The 17186-nt window shown below is 35.0% G+C and overlaps 1 protein-coding gene across 1 annotated transcript in view; it reads left to right on the top strand.

Annotated features, from left to right (window-relative positions):
* LOC106869959 (MTOR-associated protein MEAK7) overlaps positions 1-13241 on the top strand; it is a 22080-nt gene extending 8839 nt beyond the window's left edge. Inside the window, exons 5-7 of the mRNA XM_014915905.2 lie at positions 1977-2095; positions 3099-3281; positions 3428-13241. Coding sequence (XP_014771391.1) covers positions 1977-2095; positions 3099-3281; positions 3428-3538 — 413 coding nt within the window. The 3' untranslated portion in view covers positions 3539-13241. The remainder of the gene's footprint in view (positions 1-1976; positions 2096-3098; positions 3282-3427) is intronic.
* The last annotated feature ends 3945 nt before the right edge of the window (positions 13242-17186 follow it).

The raw sequence follows: 17186 nt of genomic DNA, 5'->3' as shown, positions 1-17186 counted from the left end.
GATTTATTAATTGCAAAAATTCAACATGTTCTCTTACAGCTGGTTCAATTTTGCCCAAAGAAATTCCAGTAATTAAAACATTTTATCGGGCAAATCTTGTCAAGGTTTATGCCAATATTAGTAATTAAATGATATTCAGTCTGATGAGATGTTTTGGAAGAATAACATCTAATAACTGAACGTTATGTCTTTTCTACTCATGGAAGCAGAATTGAGTATCAAGATTTTAAAGTAAATCTATCAAAGAGGAAAATTCTATTATATTTTTGGAGAGTCATAATGCCAATAAGAAACACACTCACTGGTTCTATTTTAGTTCTTTTATTATTATTATTATTATTATTATTATTATTATTATTATTATTATTATCCAACTTGTTAACCAGTGGTGAAGGCATGTCATTGATGATGTTGCAAATGGTGAGGAAAGGATCCTGATGAACCTAGCTGATTGATCGATTGATTGACTGAATGATCATTCAACCAATCAACTAGTTAAATGGCCAGTTAGTTGATGCATTATAATAACAGAAGTGTAATATAACCAGTGTGTGTGTGTGTGTAAGCATGTGTTGTTTATTGATTTAATGACCCACCCATGATATAACAAAATTTATTCCAACATATGATTTCATATCAAGAATCTTGGAAACCAAATAACAAAAAAGGAAAAAAGGGAGAAAAATTAGCTGGAATTTCATATGGTTGACTTTTATGTAAATTATGGATGCAGTAGGATCAGAGCAAGTCAGCAGAGAGAAAAATTTTATAGGTGGTAGATACCCAGAGTCAATGAACAATAAGGGTATCCATACACTTCTATATTTAAGAGATGAGGAATTATGTACATTATTTACATTTGACGGATATTTGTCCTCATCTTGTTTGTTGTTAACACAACATTTCACCTGATATACCCTCCAGCCTTCATCAGGTGTCTTGGGGAAATTTCGAACCTAGGTTCTCATTAAGGTATTTTTCGATGTTGAGAACATGCGTAAGCTCGCAAGGAATGAAACCAGTATGCTCCGCAGGATGTGTAATGTCTAAACTCTGCTTGCGAAGACCTGTTGAGGCAAGTGAAATCGAAATCGAACCAAATTCGACGACTGGCACCCATGCCAACCTTTTCTTCATTGGACACTAAACTCCGCTTGTGAAGACCTGTTGGGGCAAGTGAAATCAAAATTGTAATTGAACCAAATTCGATGACTGGCACCCGTGCCAGTGGAGCACTAACAGCACCGTCCGAGCGTGATCATTGCCAGAGCAGCTGTCTGGCTTCTGTGCCGGTGGCATGTAAATATCATCATTTGAGCGTTATCGTTACTAGCATCGCCTTACTGGCCCTTGTGTCGGTGGCACGTAAAACACCCACTACACTCTTGGAGTGGTTGGTGTTAGGAAGCCATCTGGTTTCGCCAGTCCTCAGTCAAATTGTCCAACCCATGCTAGCATGGAAAGCGGACGTTAAACAATGATGATAGTTATTCAGGTCACTGCTTGGAATCAAACTTGGAATCTTGGGATTAGTAGCCTACGCTCTTAACCACTATGTCGTATGCCCGTGGGAATACGGCGTAGTGGTTTGATTTCAAGCAGTGACCTAAATAATAATAATAATAACATCGAAAAATACCTTAGGAATGAGAACCCAGGTTCAAAATTTCTCCCAGACACCTGATGAAGGCTGGAGGGTGTATCAGCCGAAACGTTGTGTTAACAACAGACAAGATGAGGACAAATATCCGCCAAATGTAAATGAAGGGTATCCATAAAAGAAATACCTTTGATGACAAGGTCTGCTTAACCAGGAATGGTCAGTCTGGTAATTGTCCCAAAGCTTAGGAGAGGTGGATTAATGTAAAAGTCACTATGAAGAAATCTTTTAGAAATTCAGATTTAAGATGTTAAAATCTTAGTGAAATCTCGTTGATTTACTGATTTCTTCTAATTGTGTTCAACATCTTTTTCAGGTTCTCATGATTGCCGTTTATTCTCTCTCAGACCAAATCTTGCTGTGTATTTACCTTCTGGTTATAATGACCACTTCATGTACATGAACCAAGGACAACAGACCATTCCAAATGGAATTGTAAGTTAATTCATTTTACCTGATCAGATCATCATTTTTTACAATTTACTCCATCATCATCATCATCATCATCATAGATTGGCTTTCCAGGCTGGTTTGGATTGGACAGGTGGTTATAATCCAGATCAATTCTTATTCAAGGTTACTATTTCCTCAGATGAATCTGGAGGACCATATTTTACTCATACAAACTATTTTCCCATGTGGTTTCCATGGCTGGATGATTTTCCTATCACCAACCTTTTCTTCAGAGTGTATTCGGTGCTTTTTATCCTGGCACCAGCAATAGAGAGAACACCATATCTTTGTCAAGACAAGACGAAAGGTTCCTCTCAGCCGTCCACTGCCATCACTTATCAACAAACCCTTTTACAAAGTCTGCTGGGTGTGTTTTATCATGAGACTAGCATTAATGGGGTGGCCGGGTACTCTGCTAGAGAAAGGAGACCTTATTGCTTTGTTGTCTCTGTTAAAACAGGGTGGGCAGAAGAGAATGTGATTGTTGATGATGAATTAAGGTGAGAGGGGGCCAGAGTATAGCTGGGGGTAGGGAACAGTGACAGAATGAAGAGGGAGAAATGGGAGAGAGAGAGTAATGGAAATGGTTGTTGTCACTAATGAGCAATCTTTGTAATGGTTAGCAGTTCAGCAGGATAAAATATTCCAACCCATTTCTACTATCATCTCTCCCTCTCACTACCACGCCCTTCATCTTACTCTCCAACTCCCTCTCTTTTGTTTTCCAACTGCAGTATCCATGTTTCTACTCTACAACAAAACACCTATGTCTGTCCCCTCTATATCTTAAATCTCTCAGCTAGCTCAAAGCACAAAGCCTTGCCATCTCCTTTCAAGCCATCCAACCCATGCCAGCATGGAAAACAGATGTTAAATGAAGATGATGATTTTTCTCCCTAAATAGGGTGGCTCTGTGTCCCTTCGAACCTTTTATTCTTGTAGTTTCAGTTAATTGTTTCTGTTAATTGTTTCTGTTTTATTTCAGGGAATGGGTGGACAGTTACATTATTTTGGTTTATGGATCGATGACAGTTTCGACACCGGCCACAGTAAAGCCATTCCAAGGTGTACCACCTACAGCAGTCCGCAGTTGTCTGGTCAGACAGAGTTCCAAGTTGATGCTATTGAAGTATGGAGCATTCAGTCTTTGGTTCCGGAAGCATCGCAGGTATAAGAAGAAATTAGAAAATACACCTCAATTCTAACGATTAATTAGGCTATATTAATTATAGCGACCAAGTATGTGTGCATGTCATGTATGTATATGCATATGTGTGTGTATGTTTAATATGGTTATTTTTGGATCTGTTTCAGGGAGGAGGCAGCATTCTTGATGGCAATGCTGATACCAAAGCGCTTTTGGAAATGATTGGCAAGGAGCGACACAGTGACGGATTCCGCAACCCAGATAATGAATCATTGTGACATAACTTATTATTATTATCATTGTTTTTATTATTATTATTATTATTATAAGTAAATCTTTGACATTTCCACAATAGAAGAAGACAATCTTCATTTTATGGTCCAATACAAACAATTTTATTTTCTCTGCTTCAACTGTAATAATAATAGTAATAATAATAATAATAATATATAAATGAATGCCACCTGTGTACATAATTAGTAACTGTATTGATTACAGATATTAACGATCTTTGTTACCATCTTCTGGATGTAGCTTCTTAAAGCAATTTTTGACTGCTTCTGCAAAATTTATTGCAACAATAATGTATTCTTTGTTCTTCTGTCTTGAAATGAAGCAATACCTTTTTTCTTCCAAGTGCCGTAATTTATTTAATTACTAATTAAATTATTATTTAAAATAAATCTCATAACTGAGATGAAAATTTAATAAATAAAAAACAAAAATGATTGAAAAATATCTTGAAATAATGATAATTAATAATTTAATTTTATCATTAATTTGTTTATCAAATAGAAAACATTATTTTAATAATTAAATTTATGAAAAATAAAAAACATGCATTGAAGACTTTAATTCTTATTGGTGTCTCCCCCCCCCCCCCCAACTCCATCCTTTGTCGTGCTCCCTGTACACTTGTTATTTAGGTTTATTCCCTCCCCTTCTACTCTTCTGTAATGTCTCAGTATTTATTGTGAGACTGCAACAAAATCCTCTGAAATTATTGCCCAGATACCCTTTAAAGGGGTTTTCAATGATGTTTATCTAAATTCTGTGAAACTTATTTATTACTGCTCAATATTTACTTGGCATATCATATTTAATTAAACCCAGCTGAAGTGAATTTTGTCCCCAAAATATCAGGATATTTGTTATAGAGAATATTTTGCTTTTATGTCAGTATTTACAATGAGCTTATAATCTCCCATCATCGTATTATAATCTCCCACCAACGTATTATAATCTCCCACCATCGTATTTTAATCTCCCACCAACATATTATAATGTCTCAACAACATATAATGTCCCACCAACATATTATAATGTCCCACTAACATATTATAATCTCTCACTATCGTATTATAATGCCCCACCAACATATTATAATGCCCCACCAACATATTATAATGCCCTGCCAACATATTATAATGCCCCGCCAACATATTATAATGCCCCACCAACATATAATGTCCCACCAGCATATTATAATGTCCCACCAGTATATTATAATGTCCCACCAACATATAATATCCCACCAGTATATTATAATGTTCCACCAACATATAATGTCCCACCAACATATAATGTCCCACCAACATTTTATAATGTCCCATCAATGTATTAAAATGTCCCAGCAACATATCAAAGCCATAATATTTAAAATTTATTTTGCTGTAGATTCTCTGTGAAATATTAAAATAAGTTACTCTTATTCTTGACCATTTCTTCTTGGATTCCTCTTCCTTCTGTCAGTAATGCCATTAATGTCTGGCAAACTATTTTCGTTTTATGTGTTCTGACATTTCAGCTGCTATTCTCCTCCCTCTTCGCTGAATTCTTCCCCATCTGTGTATCGTTCGCCCATTTCTACAGTCTGTCTGTTGGTTTCACTCACAATTATCTGTCCTTCCAACACGTTGCTAATGGAGAATAGCAACATGTTTACACATCCTTGAAGTTTTCAATGAACCTTCATCATCAATCATCCTTAACCCTACTCTATATCTCAATGACTTAAAACCTAAATCATCAGTCATCTTTTATCCCATTCGGCATTTCAATAACTTAAATTTTTGATTGCTCAAAACAGTTCAGACTCACTCTCTCAGGCTTAATTTCACATCAACATACTACTACTACTACTACTACTACTACTACTACTACTACTACTACTACTACTAATAATAATAATAATAATAATAATAATGGAAGATAGTCGTTAACCGATGACGAATGAAATGATAATAATAACTGACAATTGTGCAGTGTTCATAGTTTCTAAATGCACATAAAAATGTTAATTATATAATTACGTCAATTAAAAGCTATCAGAGTTGGTTACATCAGAGTTGTAGAATATTATTTCTTAGACTTTCAAGTTCCATATTTAATGAGGTGTTTAGTTTCTCCTAATTCCAAAGAAATCCAGAAATATCAATCAATGAATTTTTGTTAATTTGTTTAAAAATTTTACCTTAATAATCTATTAATGGCTAATTAGCAACAGTTGCTAGTCTACCTTTGGCAAATGAAATGTTAGCCACATACAAATTGTTTTTGTTGCTTTGAAATAATTTTTTTTTGTTTTTTATAAATTTACTTTAATTTTTGTTGTTTTACTGTCAGTGATCACTTTTTAGCTAAGTTACATCTACTGCTAATAATAATAATAATAATAATAATAATAATAGTAATTATATACTTAACTCAATACTTAATATCACAGTCTTGACCAGACTTTTGTATGTATGTTATACATCGCTGGTCACAATGCACTTTACATTGTTTTAGCTTTCAAACAACATCACCCTGCTGGCTAGGCAAACAGACCGGCATTGCCCCCGACCCAAAGGCTAATCCATCACAGGGTTACCCATTTACGACTTAGTGGACGGGATCAATATGAAATAAAGTGTTTTGCTCAAGAACACAATGCATTGCCTGGTCTGGGAATTGAACCCATAATCTAATGATTGTAAGCGCAACACCCTAACCCCTAGGCTACACTAATAATGCTTAATATAGTTAATTCTAATAATGTTTTATACAATTAACTTAGTATTACCAATTATACTAATATGCTTAATGTAACCAAAGTAATTATATAGTTAATGATATTTTATATAATTAATATTAATAATGACTAACTTGATAATTACACTTTATACACTTAAAACTAATATTGTTTACTTAATACTAAAATGTTAACCTAATGTTGGTTTCAGATCTTTGGCACAAGGCCAACAATTCCAGGGTGGGGGGAAGGGTTAGGGTTGATTACATCAACCCCAGCGCTCAACTGGTACTTTATTGACCCCCAAAAGGATGAAAAGCAGGGTTGACCTTTGTGGAATTTGAATTCAGAATGTTAAGATTGAGGAAATGGTGCTGAACGTGTGGCTCTACGCGCATGAGTGATTCTGCTAGCTCAGTGTTTTAGTTAACCTAATATTAATGAGTTTGTATGTTTAAATTAACATTAATATTGTAGTTTAATTAACTCTAATTAATATCGTTGACTTAATGAGGCAGCTGACAGAATTCTTGGCATGCCGAGCAAAATGCTTTGTGATATTTTGTTCACCTTTGTTTTGAGATCAAATTCTGTCAAGGTTGATTTTGCATTTCATCCTTTCGGGGTCAGTAAAGTGAATATTGATTGAGTATTGGGGGTTGAAGTAATTGACTGACCTCCTCCCCCAAAGTTGTTGGCCCCTGTGTCGAAATTTGAAACAAATAATTTAACTGGTTCATTGGAATGTCTGACAAAATGTCATTTAGTTTCTCTTCTCATTTTTTATATTATAAGTTCAAATCTTGCTGAGTTTAACTTTTATCATCCTTCTCTCTGGGTCAGTAAAATAAAGTGCCAGTCAAATTCTGGATTCAGTGGTATTGATTGAACCCCCTCCCCTCAAAATTGCTGACTTTGTGCTTTGTGAGCTGTTAGAATTGCTTGCAGTATTTGTTCCAACTCTTTACATTTGGAGTTCAAATCCTGCTGTGGTCAACTTGTCCTTTCATCCCTCTGGGGTTTGATTACAATAAAGTATCAGTCTGGGGATGGGGAGGGATGTGCTGAGGGTATTGATTAACCTTCAAAATTGTTGACCTTCCTCCTTAAATTAGAAACCAAGGCAGTGAACTGGTAGAATCGGATAAAAATACCTTCCATTATTTCTTTTGACTCTTTTACCTTCTCAATTCAAATCCCTCCGAGATCAACTTTGTCTTTCATCTTAAAACAAAACACCTGTCATGTTCTGGGGTTGATGTAACTGACGAACCTCATCCCATAAGCATTGCTGGCCTTGAGCCAAAAATTTGAAGCAATTATTATCATTGAGGTCAACCTTGCTTTTCATCCTTTGAGGGTTGTTGAAATAAGTATCAATCGAATATTAGGGATCCATGTAATTGACAAGCCTCCTCTCCCAAACTTTCAGGCCTTGTGCCTAGAGTAGAAAGGATTTTATTTTTATTAGAAGTAGTAGTAGTAGTAACAACAACTATTACTCTTTCTTAAATCTGTTAAGTACCACCTTTCTTTTAACTGACTTTCATTTCCAGTGCCTTTTGTAGTAATACTCCCTGGTTCTCCTACTCACTATGTCCCCGTGTCCCCTTAGCAGCTGTTCTATATATGTGAGACAATATCTTTGTCCATTTTACATAATTTCGCTTCACTGCAATGTCTGTGTTTTCTATGTTTTGTCTACCAAATCACAGCTGTTGCTTCAGGCTGTCTCAGTTATCTCCCCTCCTACTGTCTCCACTAGGTGGTGCGTCTTCACTCTTTTGTGCTTCATCGGGCAGCTTTTATGTAATTTAGTTGCATTCATTGACCTGTGTCTCTCTTCTTCACTTGATTTTCCCCTCTTTCCATTCTAGCTTTCTCTACTAAATCCACTCTGAACTTCATATTTATTTGTAACTTTATTTATTGATCACAAATTTTAAAATTTCATTTCTAAACGTTGGAATTCATGTTTTGAGATTTAAACTTTGGAATTGATTTATTGAGATTTAAACTTTAGATTTGTACAGTTTTGTTTCATTGGTTTCTTTTTGTTGTTGTTGTTGTTTTAAACATTACTATAAGAATTTGTTATTGCTATTATTATTATTATTATTATTATTATGGCAGTGAGCAGGTAGAATTGTTAGCTCTCCCAGCAAAAAGTACTGGGGTTGATGTGATCCCTCCCCTTGAAATTGCTGGCCTGCAAAATTGTGCAGAATTATTGGTGCATCAGACAAATATGCTGAGTGGCATTTCATTTGGCTCTTAACATTCTGAGTTCAAATCCTGCTGTGGTCAACTTCGTCTTTCATCCTATCCTAGAAGGTAAAATATAGAACCAAATTCCAGGCTTTGGGCCTATATTACAAACTATTATTATTGGTTTCAAGATCAGTAATTTCAGGAGATAAGGGTAAGTCGTTTACACCGACCCCAGTACATGACTGGTACTTATTTCATTGACCCTGAAAGAATGAAAGGCATAGTTGACCTCAGTGGAATTTGAACTCAGAGCATAAAGATTTTGTCAGATGTGCTTGTTTCTGCCAGCTTGCCTTACTATTATTATTATTATTATTATTATTATTATTATTATTATTATTATTATTATTATTATTATTATTATTATTATTATTGCTGTTGTCTTTAATAGTTTCATGCAAGTTCCTACTGCATCACCAGACTCACCTCCACGTTCCTGCTGTTTATTTGTGTTCTTGGTCCTTGTTTGTTTATTTCATTGGTCTTTGTTTGTTTTTGGTGCTATTCTAATATTCAAGTAGTTCAGTGTCACTTGTGGTGTGTGTATGCACACACACACACATATATAGATGATATAATCATCATTTCATGTTTATCTTCCTTGCTGGTATGGGGTATGTATGTATATTTTGATTGCTGTTGTGTGTTTAAATGCCAGACAGTGTGTATAATATTTAATGTGTTATTTCTTTACTACCCACAAGGGGCTACACACAGAGGGGACCACCAAGGATAGACAAACGGATTAAGTCGATTATATCGACCCCAGTTGCGTAACTGGCACTTATTTAATCGACCCCGAAAGGATGAAAGGCAAAGTTGACCTCGGCGGAATTTGAACTCTGAACGTAGCGGCAGACGAAATACCGCTAAGCATTTCGCCCGGCGTGCTAACGTTTCTGCCAGCTCTCCGCCTTATAATATTTAATGTGTGTAGTGTTAGTGGGTTTCAGCTGTGTAGAATGTGGGTTGTGTGAATTGTTGGTTTGATGGTGCCTATTATTATTATTATTATTATTATTATTATTATTATTATTATTTTTGGTAGCTGTAGCTAACCATATCAGTGGGACACTGGATGTGTGTCTTACAGTAGCATGTGTATTTATCTTCTGAGTCCAAATTTTGCTGGGGTTTATTCTTAACATGTAACACCACTCATTCCAAAATATCTGGTCAGACACCAATCTATACTTGATACAACAGCCAACTGGGGCAAATAATGGGTTGTGAATTTGTAGCTTTATGCTATTTACATTTTTCCTTGGGCATTTAAATATATAAATAAGTAAAATATAAATATTAATCATAAAAAAGAAAATATTCCACCTTCCATATATGGCCATGCTAGCTATTTATATTGGTTGGAGCCAAGCTGACCATGGCTATTAAATAATACTGGAGAGTGAGGCTGAAGTTGTAAACTTTATGGACAATGTACTTGTCCACTTGGATTTTGGATATTATATAATTACTCATTAACAAAAATGCTATTGACACTGTCAATGCTTTATGCTGTTTAAAGAATAATAAATTTGTACTCTAGCAAATGTATTGAGTTTAATGTAAAATTGTTTTTATTATAATATAAAGAACAAATGTGTGTGTGTGTGTGTGTGCTCAGTCTTTGCTGCTCAATTCAAGAACTGCACCTAATTCTTGTGACCATATTTTGCTTTGGAAGAAAAATGTATTAGTTTTAGTATTGCTGCTCTGTGTATGTGTGTGTGTGTGTGTGTATACGCACAGACAAAAAAGTGCAGATAAGTTCTACTTAGTAGTAGTAGTAGTAGTAGTAGTAGTAGTAGTAGTAGTACTACTACTACTACTATTACTGTTTGTTCTAATATGAGAATTCAATGAAAGTTATTTGTTGAGCAAAAGTTTGTTGTTCAAAGTGGACAGTTGAATACCAGCCAGTGGTCAATAATTTCGTCCTCAGTAACAGGATTGTGTCCTCATCATCATCACCATCATCTTCATCCTACTTTTTACTGCTGGCATGGATTAAACAGGTCATCACGGCCCTCATCATCTAACATACAAGTGCACACAGCAACAGAGGAAACTGGCCAACTTTGTTGCAGGTTGGTTATTGTGCCACGAAGGTGTGTTACAGTGGCACAGTCTGTAGAGAGATGCTTCCAGATTGAAGCATCTTCTGTGCCCTGAATCTATTCTTCTTTGGGAGTTACTGTTCATGTAGATGGGTTGCTTGCCTGTTTGAGGGCTTGTGGAATCTATGTCTTGCCTGTATGGTCCATTTCTGGTATGTATGTATATACACATATGTATGTATGCTTAGGAGTATAACACTTAATGTTCTGGGTTCGAATCCCATTGAGACCAACTTGATGTTTTATCCTCAAAGAGTCCAAACAATAAAGTAACAATCAAGTACCAGGGTTCATTTGATTAATCACTCCCCACCCTGGGCCTATGTAAGGAATTATTATTATTATTATTATTTTTACATCAAGATGGTGGATTGGTGAATTATTAGAAATTGAAAAGAAATACAACATTGTATTTTCTCTGGTTCTTTACTGAGTTCAAATCTCAGTGAAGTTAACTTTGCTTTTCATCCCTCCAGGGTCAATAAAGTAAAATACCTCCCCTCAAAGTTACTGGCCTTGTTCCCAAATTACAAAAAAAACCCCTATTATTATTACTATTATTAATTATTCTATAGAACGTCTGTCGGCTGTATTTTGTCTGACAGAATGTTCTCTATGGCTGTGCCCTATTATATCTACAAAAGAATGATGAAAATTTCTATAAATATATCTTGTAATGATTCTGTATTAAAACAATAATAATAATAATAACTTTGCTGTTTATGTAAGATGCCATTGAACCTTATGTGTGTGTTGTTGTTGTTGTTGTGTTACTTGTGATAACGAGTCTTATATTAGTTGGATTGCATTGCAATGCCTCATTATGAATACATCGTCAGGAATAGGACATAATTGTGTGTCTATTTATCTGCATACATACACACACACACACACGCACACACAGACATGCATGCACACATATATACTCACATGGAGATTTTCTTATACAAGATGTACATACATAGACATATTTACACACACTGAAAACCCTTTAAGAACAAACATACACATGCCACCTCTCTTGTGTCTCACTCACACACACACACACACACACACACACACACACACACACACACATGTGTGTGTGTGATATATATATATATATATGTGATATATATATATATACACATATGTTTGTTCTCTAATTAAGGATATATATATATATATATATATATATATATATGCGTGAGATATATATATATATATATATATAACTACAGAAAAAATATATATTGATATATGTTTAAAAGATGGAATGAACAAGCTTTAATCACAACAATTGTTTCTGTGCAATGAAACAAACAGTTGTGATTAAAACCTGTTCATTCCATCTTCTTGTTTTATAAGTCTTTATATAAATTTTGTATACACTAGCAGAGTTCCACTTGTATACCCAGAAAAAGAGATAATCCTATTGTACGGTGGCATGTGTTAGCTGATAAGCTCATGTCTATTTCAAAGCTTCTTTATGGTTATTACCTAAATGATATTAAATATAAATGAACACATCTTCATTCATTAATGATGATACTGTGTCTATAAATATTCTTACCAAAACAAGAGTAAATATGTTTACAGAAGATGCCACTCTCAGACATTGTATTGACAGAAAACGTGCCATGTCTTGAAACCTTGACAGTTCAAATTCTGACGAAGTATGGCCAACCGAAACGTCACTTAACATCAATCAACCTCATTATAAATGTACGGTGTGATTGCATAATCTCTGAATAGCAGAGTTATTAATTAAATGTGAGGTTTGATTATGAGGATTAGTTTTTAACTAAAGTTTTAAATTTGAAATTTAGAACACCTTTACTAATGGCTTTTATAATGAGCTTAACAACTATACCTCCACCATCATCATCATGAGCATCGTTAATGTTCATTTTTCTGCGCTTGCATTGGTCAGAGAAGGTTTCCCAGGGAAGACAAAAAATGAACAACACCACCTGTATGATGCTGATGCTCATTTACAGCCATCATGTGCCATCAAGAAAAGGTTACACACACACACACACACACAACAGGTTTCTTTTCAGTTTCTGCCTACCAAATCCAGCCACAAGTCTTTGGTTGGCCAGGGGCTATTGCAAAAGACACTTGCCAAAGCTGTTGAGAACCCAACATCACATGGCTGAGGTGCATGCATGTCTGTGTCTGCAAACACTGTCCAAATATTTGTTGTCCCTACCTGGATGTGATATGAAACCTAAATGCAAAGTAATACACCAACGTGTGTGTGTGGTCATGGCTGATGGTTCTATCATCAAAGGTACCCAAATTATTCAAGATGCTTTAATGTATATCTTTATTTATTGTCTCAGCAGTATATGTTGATATATATATATATGTGTGTGTGTGTGTTTATAAATATAATTAAGCTTAGTACATTGTTAATGTTGTTGTTATTGAAGACGTATTGTCAAAATGGTGACCTGTTAGAAGTTTTCCGTGATATTTTGTATCAAAGAAAATCACTGACTTTTATTTCATAGCAATTTCCATTGTTGTTGTTGTTGTTGTTTAAATTTGAAAGCTTGTTATTATTTTCAAATAAAATTGCTTGCTTCTTGTTAATCTTGTTTGTTTTAATGAGAGAGAGAGAGAGAGAGAGAAACAGCAATTGAGGGTGAGGAGGGATTTTGGTATTTGGTAAGGTGTTGGTATTTTACATTGTGTTCCTTGTCAAGGCTCTTAGCTCAGTACACTTGGCTGGTGACAGGTACCACACAGTCATATAATTCTTGGCTTCTTTTCTTGAATATGCCATTGACTTGCAACCCTGCATTCATTTTCTGGTGTGTGTGAGGTGTGGGGAGCTATGATCTACCTGGAAATTATTCTGAAATTGAGGATCAACCACTTTTTCTGTATTGAGATTCTCTTAGACATCTTTTCAGAAATCAATATTTAGGTGAGGCTGTAATCTTACGATACACCTAACTCACCTTAAATGCTTCAAATCATATTGGTCCTCTTTTTTTTTTATCGTAAATGGCATCTGTGTCAAAAATATGTTTATATAATGAATTGATATTCTTTTGCTTATGTTCTTGATGACTGATTGGAACCATTAACAAATTGGCTTCTTCTGCTTAATGGTGTTTAAGTTGAATGTAACGTCAAGAAATCGATGTTACACATATTTGTAGAAATGGTTATTTTTAACTCTTCAGACCACACCCACTGCACTAAAATATTCTTGGTCCAAATGTTATTACTGTGTGAATCAGATTCTGATATTTTATTTGATCTACATCAATTTAATATATACCAATATTTAGTTACAGATATTTTATGAAATCCCACTAAAATATTGACTAGATAACTTGTCAATACACCGTCTACTCATTGAAATTTAGCCATGAAAAGATGGAGGTCGAAATTAAGATGCTGATAAGTCTTATTCTGTGTTTATGTAGTGTATGGTCATTGACAAATTGTACTAGAGTTAACCCATCGTCTCGATACACACCTCTAAATGTAAATTCTTTATGGTATCGAAGATGTAGAAGCTGCCAAGAAAAGCCGATTGTCCAGTGTTAAGTGGTCTCAACTAATCTATAAATTAAGCTGAAGCTGAGCCATGATATGAGTTGTCATGACATCAGCTACATAGGAATTTCAGTACCTGTTTTAAAACAGTGTGTGTGTGTGTATGTGTGTGAAAATACAATGATAAAATGTCTTCCTTTCGGTAAGAAAGGTAAATGGAATACTATAAACCGTGAATATTGAACATTTTTGTATTGAGAAAAATTATGGTGTTTCTATGTTTAAAATTTATATAGTTTTTGTAACATAATGTATGTCTAAAATCTATTTTGCGTTTCTAATATACGTTTAAAACACAGCGATGCTATGAAATAATTGTATTGATGTTATAACCCCTTGACATACTGAAGGTCACTGTTTAATAATTCTGGTTTCATTGCGTTCCATAATGTTTTGGTTTGATAAAATACTTCAGATTTCTCTCCACCAGAACACAAATATTTGTTTTATGCAACAATCGTTTAATTAGCATTTCACACCTGCTTGGTCGAAATTCCATATTACTTCAGCACCAGTAAAGGAAATGACACAACTATTGTCTTGTGGAAAAAATATGAAGCAATAACTCGGTTAAAGATTAAAAAAAAATTAAGAATAATAATCATTTAGTATGATAAATATATTTGAAACTAACACCAAACATACTTAAAGCAGCAGAAAACGGTGTTGACGTGCGAGGGCATGGCACAAATTGATGTGAGTCAGCTAAAATGATTTGATGCTTTTCATGTCCCACTCCACGGACAAATTTACCTCTCAATCCCTTAGTCCAGTCGATTTTGGTTCCGTTTACCTTAACTGGATCTCTTCTATGTACAGTGGCGTCTGCTTGATGGAGAAGCTAAATGGCCACTTGTTGCAACTGTTGTTACTGTTTCAACGTCCACTTTTCCACGAAATTCATTGGGAGTAGCTTCTTATGGCCGGATCCTGTTCCTGGCACCAACTCTTAATTGTTTCCACTTAAGGTAATATTTCTCGATGGTCAGACGTTTTGCATAAGAAACTGGAAGTGATTAACATAACGAAAATGCTGTCAAGACAACGGGACACCGAATCGCGCGTACACGATTACATACATGCACATATATATATAGGGTGCGGTAAAGAAATTGTCTAAAATGACACTGACATCTCATTTTAACAGATATATTTGCCAAAATTACATAAAAATGTCCTTAATGGCTTGTGATAAAAATCGCCCCTTTTTCATCTCATATGAGGAATACTGAAGGTCATCATGCATTACCTACTTGATAAGAAACTCAGACACTCTCGTGTCCCTGGCAATGGACCTGATTGACTTGGAGGGATTATTGTCAATCATGGCCTGGATCTCACCAACAAATTCAGGAGTTCTTTTCTTATCAGAACGATCAGAGTGAGTTTTCTGAGCTGCCGTACCATCATAATCACCATTAGACTCATCCAACTGTTTCTGAATCCTCAACACTGTCCTCACATTGACACCCAAAAACTCTGAAATGTTCTTATTGGAGCTTCCGGCGCGAATGCCAGGCAGTACAGCATATCGTTTCCAAATTTCTGGCAGAGCTAATTGTGTCATGGTGCTGTTTTGATCACATACAATGAAGATAAATGGGATTGTCTGTTTTTCCAAAGGCAAAAACAGAAGAAAATCTAGCGTTTCGGGTGATACAGTTTACCAAATAGAAGAAAAATGAGTAAGTTTCTCCGCTTTCAATTTTCAGATAGCACCATTCGTACTCACAAAGCTTTGATCGGCCCGAGGCTATAGTAGAAGATGCTCAAAATGTCCCACTGTGGGACTGAACCTGGAAACATGTAGTAAACTTCTTACCGCAAAGCCACGTCTATTATTATTATTATTATTTTTTTAATAAATTGGTGACACAAAGGAAAAAAAATATTGGTCTTAGCTTTCTTATTTTACTCCCTTAACTCGATGAGGAAATAGTGATGGTAGCAGAATATCAGATTAGGTGTGGTACCAAATTCTTCCGGATTGCGAAAATAAATCAAAGATTGTGTCACTCTTTCGCCAGTTCTCTTTATTACTGTTGTTTTTTTTTTCAGTGAAAATGTCTGAAGATGAGTCTCAGATGTTACAACTCTAATCCTTAATGTAATCAAACTGGTTGAGACAGTCACCTAAAATATAGGCCAATCTTCTTAAATAGAGTGGAATTTCCCGAAACGTCAAACTTTCACCTCTTCCTGTTTCTATGGCAACAGCTCTTCTTTTCTACATGAGTTATTTTCATTTAAAATTTCGAGGCTCAACACTACATAAACACTCGCCAGTTACACAACGTTCCTGCCGCTTATAATAATAAAGCTCAGTTCCCTTTCTTTTCCAATTTTATCCTAAAAGAAAGAATGATTGCAACAGCAAGTAGTCGAGGCTGTTGTTACTGTAATTCTCGGATCCCTTCTGTGTATTTATTCTGGTACTAGTTCCTTAGAATATGGTTTGTGACCAACTGATTTCACGATACTTTGGCTGTACCACATCAGCTTCGTTCATTTCCGTTATTAATTGATCACTACTTTATTTATTACCACCTCATCAACAATACTTTATTTATTTTCTCGTATATTCAGGACGACAGAAACTAAGAAAACGAATATTTGCAGCCCTCAGTGCTGCACTTTCTCTTTCAGCTGGGCCTATTTCTTGAAAAATTCTAATTAAAATTATTCTATAAATATATTCTGATAAGTTCAAAAATAGCAGCAACTTTCTCTTGTCGAATTTGAGAAAAAAAGAATCTTGAACAGGGATTTTCTTTTACGTATTTCTTTTTTTTTTTTTTTGTCTGATTCGTGAAACAGAAGTAAAATAATCTGTTCTAATGATGTAATACCCTCTTCGGTCTTTATTTTATTTGGCCCGCTGGCTAAAGGAATATGACATTAAGTACAAGACTGGTAGTTAGAGAACTCAGTAGTAAGAACTTGGCCTAAAATTTTGAACAGTTTCTT

Source organism: Octopus bimaculoides, chromosome 1 (genome assembly GCF_001194135.2).
Source record: "Octopus bimaculoides isolate UCB-OBI-ISO-001 chromosome 1, ASM119413v2, whole genome shotgun sequence".
Lineage (NCBI taxonomy): Eukaryota > Metazoa > Mollusca > Cephalopoda > Octopoda > Octopodidae > Octopus > Octopus bimaculoides.
Note: the sequence above shows the minus strand (reverse complement) of the source record. Positions and strands in the feature narration are given on the sequence as shown.